The 17,106-nt window shown below is 40.1% G+C and overlaps 1 protein-coding gene across 6 annotated transcripts in view; it reads left to right on the forward strand.

The window, feature by feature from the left end:
• The window catches only part of LOC126916905 (protein sickie), a 190,959-nt gene that overhangs the window by 78,463 nt on the left and 95,390 nt on the right, over positions 1–17,106 (forward strand). For all 6 annotated transcript variants that reach the window (XM_050723180.1, XM_050723176.1, XM_050723177.1 and 3 more), the window contains one exon: positions 12,773–12,936. In XM_050723180.1, the coding sequence (XP_050579137.1) occupies positions 12,773–12,936 (164 nt within the window). The remainder of the gene's footprint in view (positions 1–12,772; positions 12,937–17,106) is intronic.

Consider the following 17,106-nt stretch of genomic DNA (forward strand, 5'->3'; position numbering starts at 1 on the left):
ATGTCGAAATTGCTTCGATCATTGCTATACCTATCTACAAAAATTTTTGTTTAACGAAGAATTGTTAATCGATACAAATGTCGATCGATATTTATATAAACGTATAAACATCGATATAAATCTGAACCAAAGTATATCGTCGAAAATAATAATAATAATAATAATAAGAATAAGAATAATAATGATGACAATAATAACGACGATGATGGGGATGATAGTGATAATAATAATAATAATAATAATAAAAATAACTTGTACGTTCGATCAAAACGTTAACGTTATAGCAGCTTAGGAAGAGGATTCTGTTACGAGCCGAATTCGGGGGTGAAAAAAAGCTTAGGCGGCATTAGAAGGGACGAGCTGGGGAGACCCTAATAATTTTTAGGGACCACGAATCCCACGGCCCTCGAATTCTACGCACCTGGCATTCGATCGACGAAAACCAAAGTTTCCTTTTAAAGAGCGAAAGGCATAGACAAACGTCGTATTTATATTATTTTTGCCAGATGAAGCTAACTCGTCGAGCCAATGCTCCGACGGTGTATCACACAATGGAGCTAAAAAATCGGTTTTGCGAAATTCTGTCGTAAACGAAGTCCTGGCTGTTCCGTGGGAGAACCGGTCTGTTGGCACGACGCCTTTCGAATAAACTTCGCTCCACGCGAAGCAACTCGATTTCTGTGCAATTCAAATGCATCAAGTTCCTATTAAATGGCTGCCTTTGTTCTGGTTCATGTGTCCTCCCCGGAATCAATGGAGTTTCATATTTTGTAACACGACCTTCGTCGCGTACCCGCGGACGTGATAACGCCGATACACAATGCTCGCGTACAAAATTCGTGTTTCGCTTTGCAACCTCGATATTTTTGCCCGTATAGCTCGGCCAAGTGTTCCGTTGCTTTGTGCTCGTTGCGATGTGTCAAACAGATGCGAATCAAACGGTTCTTGCGGAACGGTAGTGCACCATTTTTAGTTAAATACGTGATTAAAAATCTAGAATTAAAATACAAGTATACGAATATCGGATAACGATCTATTAAAATACGATCGATGGTATTTTAACGAACCAGTCTGGTCGCGAAAGATATGTCTGTTTCGGACAGTGAGACGATAGTAAGTTTGTATATAGTCGGTCGTTGAACGAGCCGTATGTAAAATAGGAAGAATTTAAAGGACTGGCAGATATTTAAGGCTGATAAAATGAGAAACGTCGACGTAAGTATCAATAAATCGTATCGCGGTAATTACAATCGCATCGCATCGTTCGTCTCGTATACGTAGCTGCGCTTTGTAACAGAGGAATATCGATTAGCGACAAAGCTGCCGGTATCTACCGATCGTCGAACGAACGTTCTCGCAAGATTTATGAAACGGAAGGAACGTTCGACCGAAAGATTAATCATCTAACGAAAAATGTAGGAGAGAATAAAGTGTATCGTGGCGTATTAAAGGAAACAAGAAACGGAAGAAACTAGTGGAACAGGGGAAAAAGGGCAAAGAAAACAAAAAAAGAAGCTGAGCACGGGTCGGTTATTCGCGAAGCACGTGGCACAGCACGGGTCGCGATACCGAAGAGATACTTTCTCTTTCTTTCTCGCGTATTTCCTTTTTCCTTGCCCTTTCGTCTCTCCTTTTTCACCGACTACGCCTGTAAGTCGACCCGTTTGATTTATTATTCGCGACTCGTGCGATTATTTCACGCGGGGCCCATCGTTCCTCTCCCTTCGTTTCGCCGTCGTCGTCGTCTCCCTTTCCCTTCGTTTGTTAGCTGAAATTCTCTTTATTTAGCGAACGAGTTCAAAGACATCCGAGAGACGAGCGTGAGTCCATGTTTTCGATGTGAATGGTCGCAGAAATAGATTCTCGAGTACGTTTTCGCTTCTGTTAGCAATCGCCTCGTTAAAGTGCGTAGTTCGACGTCGAAAGATCGATCCGACGATTACGCGGCGCTCAATGCAATGTCACCGTTGCCTCTCTACCGTTTCGCCTTTGAATTTCCTGCTTTTCAACGAAAGCCGATCGGTACGCGATGTTCGGAAAACGCTGCGAACTCTGTTTCGCTGATTTGACACGACTCGTTAGAAGAGCGGATGGAGAGCTTGTAATTAAAACGCATGGTCCTCGTGTTACGCAACATTTGAATATGTCGCACGAGGCTCATCGAACAAAAGGACTCGATTATTTTGGTCAACGCGAAGAGACTGAACGATCCTTTAGACCCTCTGACTTCTTGCCTTTATATTTAATTATCCGCACAATTGTATTATACAAATTTAATTACGATTCGAATCGATTCAAGTAATCGATTAATAATGACAAAATTTTATTCGTTACAAACCACTCGTATAATTTGCAGAAAGTTTTAATCAAACCTGTGATTACTGTTAAAATAGTATCGATTTTAATACGTTTCGATATAGTAGGGATGTTAAATAAAAGTTTATAAGAACAAGGTAATCTAACAAGTAGCATGAACGAACAAGATCACCAAATATTTTAAATGGATTTGCAATATTTTAGAAATTCCGTGTATATTTGTCGATTACTTTGCCGAAAGTATATATCGTAAGTGTACACGTGATAAAACTGTTACTCGAACGTATTCTTCGTAACACAAACACTCGAGGGAAAGTCACTTCCCGCTGGCGAAACGTGCCTCCCCGAATGTCATAATTAAGTGTAACCTTTCGACGGTCTCTTGTCGCGAACAAAGAGCGGCGTTCGATCGTTTCGAAGCGAAGATCCGGCCGTGCCCTGAGAACTCGCGGCCGACCAACCTTTTTGTTCCCTGGTTCACTTAGGTATTTGCCGTTCCTTAAATCAAAGCCTTTGCATCCTGTTACACGTGAAACGCGTACGACCGGCAATTTTTTTCCAACGATATTCACTTATCGATGTTACTTTAATGTTTCTTCAAAATTATCTTGGCTATGATGAAAAGGCGGTAATATCACGTGAGTCGGTCGACAGTCACGAGAAAATTACAGTGCGCAACGCAAGATCGTGGACGCGATGTCTTTCTGATGAAAATTAATGCTTTTTGTAACCAGTTTTATAAATAGATCGAAATTACATCTAACAGTACCGATATATTCTTGCTTAACTGGACCGACTTGTTGTTACGTTTATGACTGTGGATTTTTATAGAAATTCATATTTCTTTTGGACAAGAAAACGAAAATATAAACGCTAAATACGTGGGCTTGTTTCGTGTTTCGTTATTAGGTAAGAACGTAATAAGCTTGTAATTAATTCTCGTAGAGATTTTTTCGTTCGCGATCTCGCGTTATAGATCGCGTACAGTTTCTTCAACTCGATTATTTTCGCAAGACGAAACAATATTTATGAGTTCGATGATTATAGGCAATCGATGATTGTTTTTATTCGAGTCGAAGCGATTCTTGGAAAAGGTCTCAGCTGGATTTCGTTAACTCGATATTGCTCGCGAGTTCCGTTCAATTTACGCGACCTTTTAATACCTAAAAAAATATTCGGAAAGGAAAAATATTGCTCGATCAGAAGGCAGTTTTCTTTTGCCAAATGGCGATGTATATTAAGCGACGTTAGTCATCGGAAGGCTGAATACACCCGCGTGTAATAAACGCTTGTCCCGCGTCCTTGCGTTTCTCAACGTGGGGAATAATAAGCGGTGCTCTGGACGCTTGTGATAATAATATCGTCCGCGTGGAATAGTGCGTCGGCCTTCCTGGTAGAACACCGTCCTTTTTCTCGAGATTATCTAAATTTATCTCGTGCTCTGGAACAACGTGCAACGGCTCCTTCGGCTTAACGTACTTTCTCCTCGTGCTCCTTTCAACCACTCGAGAATCGGTCTTATAGCCTCCTCGCGAAGAGTAATTATTCCACTTCGAATTAATTATCGAGGCTTTTTCGCGTAAATCATCGGGATCCTGAGATGCACGCTCTTGATACGTGGAAGTCTTAAACACGAGTGTCTGGCGTGCATCGAAACCCATTTATACTTTTACCTCGTTCTATGCGGTTTCGCTATGCAGCCAGTCACGAAAGACTGCGCACACCTGTCGAATTTTGTGTATCTGACTTGCCAAAGAAACTAAAAACGTGGTTAAAATTATTCATATTTTCATACGTACGATATGTCTCTTAACGCGTCGGCAAAATTCGTATAGCTAACGATTTTACTATATCTCTTTGATCGATAACTTTAGTGGCTAATCTTTTTAATTAACGATCCATAATTAACGACGATGGCCGCGTGCGTTATTTTTTTATTCTACGGTAGCTCGATCTTATTATCGATTCCATGTGCTTCCTAAGAACAACGAAATTTATTATTTTAGATAAAACTGAACGGTTTCCGCGTAATCTCCACTTATCAGGTCGTTGCACTTAAACCGATCTTCTTCGCAAATGTGTAAACGCGCAATCCTTTATACGAAATTGACGTCTTTAGTTAATTTCAAAATAACTTTACATTTGGCTCGTATCCACCGATGACACACAACATTTCCTAATACCACGAATGAATTAGCTATTCACGCGAACCATTCGAGTAACACGCTTGTCACGCGAACCTTCTCTTATATACCTTACTACTTGACGCAGATTTATATCACAACGTTATGCTGTTTCTCTTACGTTCATTTAATTGCAGATGAATTACTTCAACGGATGATCAAGCGTTTATTATTTTTCTAAGTATACCATAGTTGTATACCTCGTTTATCTTTTGTTCTTTTTTTTATTTTTCCATAATTATTTTTCGCTATAATTTACATCTTAATTTTCAGCTTATTTAATATGGTAATTTTATTCAAACTTAACGATCTTATGCTCCTTTGCTTCTACCATGCCGGTGAATACATCAGAGCCTTTCCTCGGATTTTAAGCAGATATTTCTGTTGAGATATTCAGTTTAGCTACATTTTCATGCAAATTTCTGTCCAGCAACGTACAAGCCTTATTTCGTTAACTTATTGTATATTTGACTTTCTTTATGAGCAAATCGAATTAGGGTAAGACAAATGTTACCGACATTTTATTTGGGAAAGCACTTACCTCTTTTATTAGTTTAACCTTTCAGAAGCGTAGTACACACACACGCACGCGCACATGCATATATTCTGAAAGATGCTCTTGCAGCGATATCTGAAACGTTGGATTATATATTCCATGTTTTAAAATATACCATTTCAAATCTTATTGCCTCGTAACAATGATCATCAATTTTGAATATAGATGCATAAATATGATACTTTTCGAATTCTTTTTACTCGAGCTATATTTCCTTAACAAATTGCAAATATTATTGCAAGCGATATCTAGCAAGAATGATCGCTTTTGGTAGGTAAAATTTCTGTGCACGTTGCCGCAATTTGCATTTGTATACGGTTTATCGTTCCTACACGGTTGAAAAATCATCCGCCTAAAGATCGTGGCAACTTCCAACGAGGTTTTCTGTGTGGGGCTTTCACTGTCGTTGCAAACTGGTCCTCAAAAGAACTGGTTAAGCATGCAATTACCCCTAATACCGTGTATAAATTACCAGATTCATTCACGCGAACTATTCAGTCGCGTTAAATATACTAAATACGAATTGAGTTTATTTATAATATACATTTATGTCGGTTCCTAAAATGCGAAAATCTCGAACAGCATAGAAATGGCTGCCGATATACATATATGAAAATATAGCCGGAAATCCTGTTCAACACGATACCTTAATTATTAGAAAAACTTTGCTAAATGCGGTTCAGGTTTCACGCGAACCGGTTGAATCTGTAATTAACAAGTGTTATTTATATTCTAATTTTTCAAAAGAAAAGAAAAAGAGAAAAAGGAATCAAATATGAGAAACGCCAGATAAATTAAACATACAAGCGATGGATCGATTTTTTATTTTTCATAAAATATTTATATTCGGAAACGAACACTATCGACTTTCCATGCGATCGTCGATTCTTCGTAATTCTCAGATTCCTTAAAATTAAATCCGTTAAAAGATCCAACTTCTGTTCATTCTTATTCTTCTTCGTCTTCTCTACTTACGCGATTAACACGTACATCTGCTCGTTCTCTTATTTTCGGTGAGCCACGTCAACTATCGCGTTGCGTTTTTCTTATCGCATTAAGAATCTGCTTATGACAAACCTCCAACAAAATACAAATTCCATCCGCGATTTTGTACAGGAAAATATGAAAGTCGGCGGCGCGATTAAGAAGGGGGCCAAAGTACAAAACGAGGAAGGAAGACACGGTGGAAAGTATGGCAATTAGTTGAATCAGTCCGTGACATCGGTTGACCGACCTCTGGCTACGGTTATCTGCGCTAGGTGCAGAACTATCCACGTAAATGGCGCGCCATAGTCCGATATAGTTAAGCACATAGGAGAGGAGAGTTTCTAACGGCACTTTTGCCTAAGCGCAGAACACCGGGGTTAGGTTGGACTCTCGGGTAGATAAAAGCTGCGCCAGATGCCTATCGACGCCACGGCACCCGGCGACATTCCTTCTAATTGCTTCGAAACTAGCGGGCTCGATCCGCGCCGATTTTTTGAATCCAACGACCAATTAGATCTGGCCACGAAGACACGATCGGGCTTCGAGGTGGGGTACCTGCGTCGTTCGCGCTTTCACGAACTCACCTCGCAGCTACGCCTCTCCAGTCTCCAGACTACTCGTCTCGTTCAGGTAAAACAGTAATTTTACGCGCTGCTCCGCCGTCCAACTCTGTTATTTATCGCCGTTAACTCGTTAACAATCTCGATTTTTTATGGGCGATCGACGTTACGTATGCCACGCCACGAGAGCGCTGAAAACAGCTCGCTGGCGAAGGCAGTATTCTTCGCGATTTTTCCCTGCCGACAAACACAGCTCCGAGGTGAAGTATTTTTCGTTTGAATAGGAAATTTAGAAGCTCGCTTTTTAAGCAGCTATTATCTACCGTGCTATTACGTGTTTCGTAAGAGATATTAGATCTAGTCGATATATTATCGCTGTGGAAAATCTCTATGGATAGCCAGAGATGTTGAGTATCATTGGAACGGAGAAATTCCAGTGGTTAAATGTTTAATCGTATAAACAAATTATGGGTTAATAACGTGAAAGGCATAGGACACTCCATTTTAAATATAAACTCGGAATTTATCAGGGCTATGTGAAAATATTCGTCTTAACGATACGTTCTAATTAATCAATTTGAGTTGCACGTGTAGTTTGTAAACGTATCGTGCATGCGTTTCGTCATACGCGTATCGCGTAGCATATGTACGTCGCTTCGATACGTGTTCATGGTATCGGAGATAAGAATCTCGTTACATTTTCCAAGAATCCTATCACTTTTCGGAAGTGCGTGCTTGACGCTTGAAGTAGCAGGGATGAGAAATCGGATATCGATCCTCGAGGGTCTCCCATCGGATATGGAAGCCAGAAGCTTGAGTAATTAACGGAACCCCCTTCCCCTTTGCCCGTAGCTACGTATACGGGTGCATGCGTATCTACATGCCTGTGTCTGCATTAATTGTCTCCGCGACGTGTCAATATCGTGCAACTGCACGAAACACAAGCAGCGTTTGTGTGCGTGCCCGTTCATGCGAGTTGCATATGAAATTCTTGAAACGTGATCGACCAGTCGCGTTAACAACTTGTAGAACTAAATGAGCAGCGTATCGAGTCGATAACAAGTTTGCTAATTAATAGATTTTATTTCGGCATATGACGACTCATCGCCGTTGTTTCGTGTGTCGCGTGACGAGGTGAGTTGAGCGTGAAATCGCGGCAAGTAGCATAGCTGTAAATTTCATGACAAATTTTTTCTGCGCGTTTTTAAATTTACGGGTCAGAAATAGGTGTATTATTTATAAATAGGCTACGGGATTTTATGGAAATTCACATTTTTACGAATATAATCGAGAAGATGAAACCTGGTTAGAAAATTGTTTTTCTCGCTAAATATCAATAGAGACTACTATATTCTGCATATCTTACACCATTTTTCAAATTGTTTGCATTCTGCGCATTTTTCCACTTTTAAGATTCTCACGACAATGTACGGTCTATTCGTAACCGCACAAGCATTAATCTTTCAACTGATATTCACTACGACATTTTCTTTTATCCGGAGTAGCGATCCACCTTTGAAGTTAAGAACTCTTTTCCTATCGTTCTATATATTATACGTCTGAATAGAAATGTCAATTAGCGAGCGATTAATGTCGTAGAGAGTCGCAATCGAGCTTCCAATCAAGTGTCTATAGTTGTCGCATTTGACCGTCGAACTCTGTTTAAGCCGCTTAGAGCTTTCAAATACCGTTCTATCTCGTTAGGTTCGCGACACTTGCCGATATCCGCGTAAGGGTGTACTTCGCTAAGCGCAAGCTTAGAAGTTTTACGCCCTTAGTTCCTGATACTCGATGCTCCGAGCTTAATAATATTTTCGATGACTTACCACCATTCGAAGAAACGTCTTTTGCTTACAAACGAGGGACAAAGACATCGTAAAGATGATGTTTACAGCCGAGGCACGTCATATCTTGCCATATTAATATGTCGGCCGGTTGCAGACAAGTCGGCAGAAATTGCAAAACGTGAGAGCAATGGCGCTGCCGTTCGCAACACCAGCCGGGGACATTAATTCCTGATATTACCCTCGTAAATATTCGCGAAACGCTCTATCCCGGCCTTCTTCGTAAGATTGAAACGCTTTTTCTTTCGTTTGACGCGGATCCAGCGTCCCTACTATCGCAGGCCCAGCTCGCGGAAAGGATTTCAATTTTTTTTGATCAGTCGACCTTCTACCGCCGATATATCACGCTACAAATCTCACACGCTGTTGCGCCCAACGAATCTACGGCAGAGAAAAGCCCGTAAATCTCGATGGGCCGCCGCGTCGTTTCTCTTTCACAGAATACGAATGATTTGAAAACCATTCTTCCGTCGATATTTGCTCGGGCTCGTGATGTATCGGCCGACTACTGAATTCATAGAATATCTCGTTTGGATAGATACCAACGATATCGATACAGCGAAGTATTACGGTGAAACAGAAAAAGCGGGCACTGAAGACCCGTGAAACGTTAACGCCGACTGCTCGACCAATTTTACATTTTTTATCTGTGGCGTCGGAATACTTTCGCTTTCGCTTAAAACAGGTTACGAATTATTTGTTAGCTCGTTTCTTACGCTATCTACGCTGATTGCTTTAGTGCTAATCGTCAAAACTATCGTCGTCGTTATAGGTACGCTAAGTATTCTTCTATTGGGTTGGCAATTAAGCGATTGCGGATTTTGCCATTAGATGGTAATGAATACATCCGGTAAGCCGAACAAATATCCATATAGATAAGAAAGTGTCGTAGTAAAAGTTGGCGAAGTATTATGTCTGACTAATGTCCGGATCTACTGCGATGTTAAATTTACCGATTAAATAGTAATTACGATACTGTAGTGAAACTTGAAAAATTTAATCTACATAATATATAATTAAGCATATACATATAGGCTATAAACACTATGGAAGACAAATTTCCTTTAAAAAATTTGTCGGCGTATGGAAGATGTAATTATTCTTTCCTTGTGTAGAGGTAAACTCCATTAAGTTAAATATAGGAGTAAGTATTTTAAACACTGTCGAGAAATGGTAGCCTTGTCTTATCTTTTCCGAACATACCGTGAAAGGAGAAAAGTGTATTGCGTACAAGCAGATGAAAATAAAAGATAAAAATTATATAGTTTGAAACGAAGCATGCGTGTGGTAGTCGTATTTACTCGTTTTCCTATCATTTCATTTGTTCGTGTTTTCTCGTGTTAACTAAATAGAAACTGAATAGAAGTATTTAATTTAATATTAAAAGCTAAATCAACGATCCACGGTGCTCGTATTTATATCTACGTTATCTGAGCGCAGTTTCGAACGTGTGGGTAGATGATTCATTTTTAAGGAGAATAACCGGTTCTGTATGGATTCTTACGAGCAATATCGTCCAGTCGACACGACTCTCGTATCCTCGTATATCCTGAGGGAACGTTCGGGATGTATCTCGCTTATCAGTACAAATACAGTTCCAATAAACATCTGGCCATCCTTTATGCATTATAATACGGGCATAACCGTGCCATTTCAAATTTTTAATCTAGTCGTAAAAGGAGGTCGGCGATTAACGCGTCTTGTTGGGACAATTTATCCTGAGGCTTGAAAATAATCGCAGCTTACGCATATCCTGTAAAATAGAGGCTTAACAACGCGTTCATACGCATATCATGTATATTAATCAATGCTTGTCCAAGTGGCGTGAGCTGAAATAGATATTTCGTTAAAAAGATGAACGCATCAAGGGCTGGTTTCTGAAACAGCACGTCTACGATACCGTAAAAATTATTCGAGAATTAATTATTATCGTTGTTCAGCAAGATTATAAATTACAATTTTAACCTGTGAAATACTGTCCTTGCACTGTACTTGTCCTTGTCCTTTGTTAGCTGGTATGCTACGCTACTCGCTGAACGTTTGCAAAATTCTATACGCACGCAGGTGCAATATTTCCGTAATAGAATAAATTTCAATTGATTTTAATTTTAATTTAACGAACATCTACGTTTATGTTCGTCAAATTTAGTTTCCCCTCGAGAGAGAGCAGATAGATTCCACGTATTCGCTGACATTTCAATGAAAACATTCCAAAACGAGGACAAACGAATTCTTTTGGTCCTGGTTTCCAGGAAAGCGGCGCTTTTATTGGTTGATTCATCAACAAAGGGGATAAGAAATCTGGCTGAATAATGGCGCGTGTAGGAGAATTGGGAAAAAGCCGGCGCTTCTTTGAGTACCTACGTGCCGACGTCATCGTTTTAACCAAATATTTACCGTTCACTGATGACGCGACCACGACCGATGCACCCAGTGTTGTTAACTTGCTGCAGACAAACCATACATTTTACGTTTCCACGAGTTACTTCTTAGTTAGTTTCGCGAACGCTGTGTGTCTCATGGGTTTTGCCTCCGACGTCTTCCCTTTCCTTTTCTCCGATGTTTTCCTCTTATTTTATTCCTACGGGAGCATCTATTCTTCGTTGCGTACTTTCACTCGATAAATAATTTCTAACCCATTTGTATAACGTATTTCTGTCCCGTTAAATACGCAGTACATATGCTGCTGTGTATACCAACTAACGAAAACATTGGAGCACAGTATTCGTTAAGTAATCGTTAGTACCCTATGAAAATTCCGATATATTCCTTTGAAATGCAGATGTTAATTGTTCTCGCGATAAAAGCGACAAAATTATGCGTGACGAACTAACAGGGCGGATGCGGCGGCATTTGAAGAGGTGAAAATGATTTTTTCCGCATTACTATTCGAGATACCTCGCTTATTAAAATTTGTATCACCCTCTCGTCACCGGGTTGCTGATTCAAAGAAGTTCTGCAGTCCGATTTCACGGCACCCTACACCAGAACGAAAAGGAAAGTACGACGATGCTTCGAGGAGAAAAAAGTATTCCGTCGAAGGGAACGCCGTATGCTACGAACGCGAACGACCACCAACGAGACTCTCCCTCTTCGTGTTTTCGTTTACCAGCGTTTTCTTTGGGCCACGTTAACGCCCTCGTCGAGTTTCCTTCTTTTTTTCTCCGGCTTCGCTCTCTTTCTTCTCTCTCTTGTTGCTCCTCCGTCTCTTTCTTTCTTTAATCTTGCCTTTTCCGACTTGAGAGCATATGATTTCGGTATGCGATCCGGTTGCACGTTTATACCAAAGCTACACCGATGAAGAATTTCCGTCGGCGTTCCAACGAGCTCTGCTCTAATCGTTCGGCCTGATTTTCCGTTCACGCGGCGCACGTGCCGTGTCTGAACACATGCGAGTATTATTCCCTTGCTAGCCGAGTGACGCGATGCAGTCGAGATTACCTCGGTGAGCAGAGAGAGAGTAATTAAGTGGCATAATTACCGGATGGTTATCTGTACTTCCGTTTCGACGAGTCGACGCGACGGCGTGAAATTTCACCGTCGCGTTACGCGTCGCTGCCGTAATGCTTTACAGCTTTTGATGCGATTCGTCGGCCTGCTTGAAAAGCTTAAGTACAGCCTCTGGCCTTTGGAAAACAAACAGTTCTCGGAAAGGCAGTTTCGACCAGATCCGTGGAACAATAATTGCACGGTCAACAGTCGTGACCGTGAACGTGATGAAGCATCGTCGGTAGTCGCTTGCCTATCGTCAACGTTGAATGGATGCTGCTCCATAATCGTCAAACTTGAAATATCAAAAGATACAAAATAGCCAGGTATAGGAAACTATCTCTTTAGCGCAGAAGGATGTAATTTGTAGAGTATGGTGAGAAAAGATCACGGGTGCTTCAAGTACTAATTTTTCCAATTACGATCATGAGAACGAATCTGGTCTAATATTAAACACTTACATTGAATAACAGAATCTCCACCCACTTGACGTTGACAAATTTGAAGATTTTGTAATTTCTGATATAATTTTATCCCGAGAATTTTCCGACTTAAATGTCTTAATCTTTTAAATTCCTTTCGGAGATACGTCAATAATAATCTTACTGACGTGCAAGCGTAAATAATTTCGCGACATGGTGCGTTCTTCATTTAGATGCAAATCAAATACAAGAACGGAATTAGGTATATGATGAAAGAAGGAATGTTTAAGAAACTAGCTATTTACAAAGTAACAGGTAGCTACGACCATCGTTTGGGACCAGAAACGATTTCAGTCTGAATAACAGTAACGACCCCATTGGGACGATGCTTTCTAAATTGATCTCTTTGTTCCAGATTGCCGTCTCCGTACAATAAGCAGTCGGCAGTGGGTGGTGCAGGTGGCGGACCCGGCGCTGGAACGACGAGTATACCCTTACCTGCCACCGTAGCCGCCACCAGGAGATGTCCTCCAGACAAGGTTAGGCCCGCTCCGACGCCGACGCATCAATCACAACTTGGTAAGTTCCCCTGTTTCAAGCGGAAACTTTGCAAAGTATCGATTGGCTGTACTTGCAACAGCCTCGAAGCGTTTAATTTTCCAACGATGTCCGTGGATCAAGATTGTTGAGCTTTACGATTACTTTAATTAATTACAAGGATAAGTAACATTTGGCTAGTAGAGAGTTTTTTAGTTAATTAACTTGAATTGGTTAGTTTAACGTCGATATATACCTTGCTCGATAAACTTGGATTTGCACTGCGTTAGATGGTAATATGTTGACGTAACTAATATATTAAATTACGAAGTTTCGGGTGCACTTAAGACAACTTAAGCGATATTTATGGCCACCTTGGGATTTATCGTAGTCGCATACGTTACAGCTTCGTGATATAATAATGAAATATCATTTAAAATACGGAAGACGAACTAATATGGGAATTAAAAAAAAATTTGATACTTTGCACGAATGTAATTCATATTTTTTAGTCTTCGAATCGCCGTGCTTCCCGTGTGAGATAAATATTTAACAACTAAGATAGAGAAATAAAACAGAGGATCAAACTAAGGAGAAATTTGACATCTATCGATGTATTGAGAAGAATTAGATGCATAAAATGAAATATAGTATTCGTAATAAAGCTACAATATATCAGAAATTGTTCCTGAGGATAGAGTAGTGTCCTTTCAATGCGAAGGATTAGCAGAAAACAACTGTTTGGTCTGTATCCTCTTCGCTTTATTTGAAATATTTTCTAACGCCAATAAGAAGGAAAATTTTATAGTATTCTAATAAAAGTAAAGGCATTACCCTACATAAAAGAATGTAAGATAATGCGAACGTTATCAAGAGTATTCAAAGTAACAAGCAGGATAGAATAAAAGAAAAAGTGAAAAGTCAAGATTAGATTATGCAAAAGAAACGACATTGTTTTTTCCAAGTCCCCCTCTACTCATGGCGCAAATTGCTTTTTATGGAAAGTCATTAGCGACCGAATATCCTGAACAGTTATCGCAAAGTAACATCCTGCCATGATCTTTTAGTGCCTGCAGTTTATCTGTTTCTGGCATTCCCTTTCATTTTCTCGACGCGACTGTCAGTTTTCCCCTCGCGATACTCCACGTTTCTCCTTTGTTGCTTCACTCGCGATTGATGTGTCTAGCTTTCCACGTATTTGTTCGCGTCGAATTTTTCACCAACGCGTTTTCGGTATATTTGTTTACGAGAAAGATATTTTATTTTAACGTTATAAAAGAAAATTCTTTATATCTTCAGTGAAGATACAAGAGATGTTTTTTTAATATAGAAAGTATAATCATTTTCATTATATTAATTCCATCACAATCATCTATCCAATTAAAGTTGAATAATATAAGTTCCCTCAAACTTTCTCAAAAAGCAAAGTAAAGTCATAGTATTTCTACATATAGTCTATCTAATCGCGTAATAATTTACTCATCTCCTTTCTTTAAAGGTATACGTCCTTTATTGCAAATCTCAAGTTCCTGTATCTTTTCATTCTTCAAAACACTTTTTACAATTTTCTCCGAAATGTATACATTACTGATAAGCGAGCGAATTTATTACTCGATCCAATGTATTACAAATCGGTAGTTCTATCGTTCGATTTCTTAATTAATATTAAAATTTCACGGAATCTCATAATTTCTACCTATACCGTTTATTAAACGCGCTTCAATTGAACGAATTTCTTAAGATCTCGAGGTAACACGTGGAATTTATTCTTAAAGACACAAAGGTTCGTCGAGGGTGGCAAGCGGCACAGTAGATTCGGTACCGTGTTAAGGACACCCCATTAGCCATTAGTCCTGTGAATGGCTTTTAGCAACCCTTTGCGCATTTCTGGCTGCCACGAGAGATCTGGACCACCATGGAAACTGGCTTCCATGGGGTACGCGACCCTGTGTCCCTTTTAAATATATGAGCTCTCTTGTACGAACATCGACTTCTCTCTCTCTCTCTCTTTCCCTTTCACCCCCATACACTCATACATATTTCCCTCTGTTGTACATACATATACGATATTGCCCCCTCTATCGTGGTTACATGCACGCATATCAGTCGTTCTATTTCGTGCAAGTGTAGCTAACCGTGTTGAACAAAAGTGCGCCGTATCTGCACCAGTTTCTAACTGTGTTAGTATTTGTTGTAGCGTGTGTATGCGTGTATATACCTCGGTCACCCTATTTCGTACGCTCGTGGCTCGAATAGCGTGTTCTCATCGTACTAACACGTATACATACACATCGCGAAACTCCGTTAGGTCCAGTCGACAAGTACGGCTGATAGCGAGTACGCGTGTGTACGCGCTTGCACGCGTACGTATTATGGCGGGTAACTTGTATGGACGATGATATTACCTACATCTATGGTGGCCGAGAGGAGGTAGGTAGCCCGCTACGAGATGGGGTGGCACCCCATAGTTTATACTTTACTCTCAACTCCCACGTTTCCAGGGCGGCCACGGCCAGATGTGCACGCCGATTTACAGTGGTCCTCAACCTACGGGAATAGTCACCCTGTTTAGCGTGAAAAATGACACTACTACCGCAGGTCTTCTATATGCGAAATATTACTCGGCGAAACGAGAGTCTCGATTCGTTAGATAGAAATCTTCGTGGTCTTAAGATTAGAAAGGACCGAATTTGAATAGATTCTAATTCTTTTAAATACAACAATGATAGCAAAATATTTTTAACGATTAAATAAATTATACAAAGGAAGGGAAAGAAAGACGTTTTAATGATACACGAGTAATAATTTCGCTTGATACGATATATAGAAGAATATGTTATTCGTACGAGCGTAAATATATTCATCATAATGGCCAAACGAGAAATACGTTTCTTCCAAGAGGTAGAATTAATTTGCTTCTCGAGCGAAGCACAAGTTTATGAAAATGACTACAGTCGACTACAATGGTCCTGACACCTGAATTAAACCCGTCAATTATTAACTCGTTGTGAGTTTAGTTTGCATAACATCTTATCGCGTTACACAATGCTCTGTAGTCGACAAATGCGTTTATGAATAAAACATATTCCGCTTAATGTACAATGCAAATTGATACAAAGAAATTTACCTCTTCGACAGAAATCGAATCACGTCCGTCGCACAATGAAAAACAAATTTCGAATACAAAACGTTTTCTAAATGAATTCCCTTCTTCGTGGATATATAAGTTTGCTTACCCCAGTTGTTTACACGGTTGAGGATCGCTGGTAAGTTTGAAGGGGATGCAGTTCTCTCATATATATCGTGGCTGTATCAAAGCTAGCGTGTTGCGAGCGGCTGGATACAGAATGTCTTTCGGTTCGAAATAGACTTCCACGTCCTATAACGTGTTCATAATATATGTACGAGCACGCATAAGCGTGCGTACGTGCGTAGACAAGACGTGCCGTCGTTCGTGGTTTACGATATTATTTTAGGAGCCCTTCGTCGCTTTTATTCTTTCCTTTCCATCGTTCATCCAGCAAGCGGTAGAGTAGACGGTCTAGGCGACAGGCCCTACACGTCTAGGTCATGGTTTTGATTTATGCCGTTTTAGATGGGTTCTAGAGCGTTCTCCCTTGATAAGACAATTTCTGGAATGTAGAAGATGTATCGCTTAGGAACAGGAAGACTACATTTCCTAGAAAGATTTTAGATTTAGGGTTTGTGTTTTCTTTCGACGATGTATCGTGCTGTTTTCACCGTTATCGTTGTTTGCCTTAGATTACGGTTAGGTTCCTTAATTACGGTACATCTAACTTTAATTTGTCTCGTTTCGTTTCATTTCTACCAATCACGAAACAGGAATTGTTAATTCTATCTTCCTCGTTGATGGAAATGTTAATTGTGGTGTTTCTATCTGATCGTGAATATACCGAGAAATTACGCGGTCAGGAATATTTTACGCGACGCATGAATTAAACCTAAATAAGTATGTGTAGAGTAGATGGATAATAAAAACTTATGGTCCTTGAAACTCTGTTAGTTCATTCAACGGGCGGAACAGTAAAAATCGGTTGCCAAGAGAAGTTCTCCAACGAAGAAAATGGTAGATACGCTTTGTCAAGTGCTATTCAGCTGGCAACCGGAGAGAGTTAATAAAAACATTTCGATAACATTCAACAACACACTTCCATTGGTTTGAAGTTGCTCGAATTGACGGTCAGATTGCAT

Source organism: Bombus affinis, chromosome 5 (genome assembly GCF_024516045.1).
Source record: "Bombus affinis isolate iyBomAffi1 chromosome 5, iyBomAffi1.2, whole genome shotgun sequence".
Lineage (NCBI taxonomy): Eukaryota > Metazoa > Arthropoda > Insecta > Hymenoptera > Apidae > Bombus > Bombus affinis.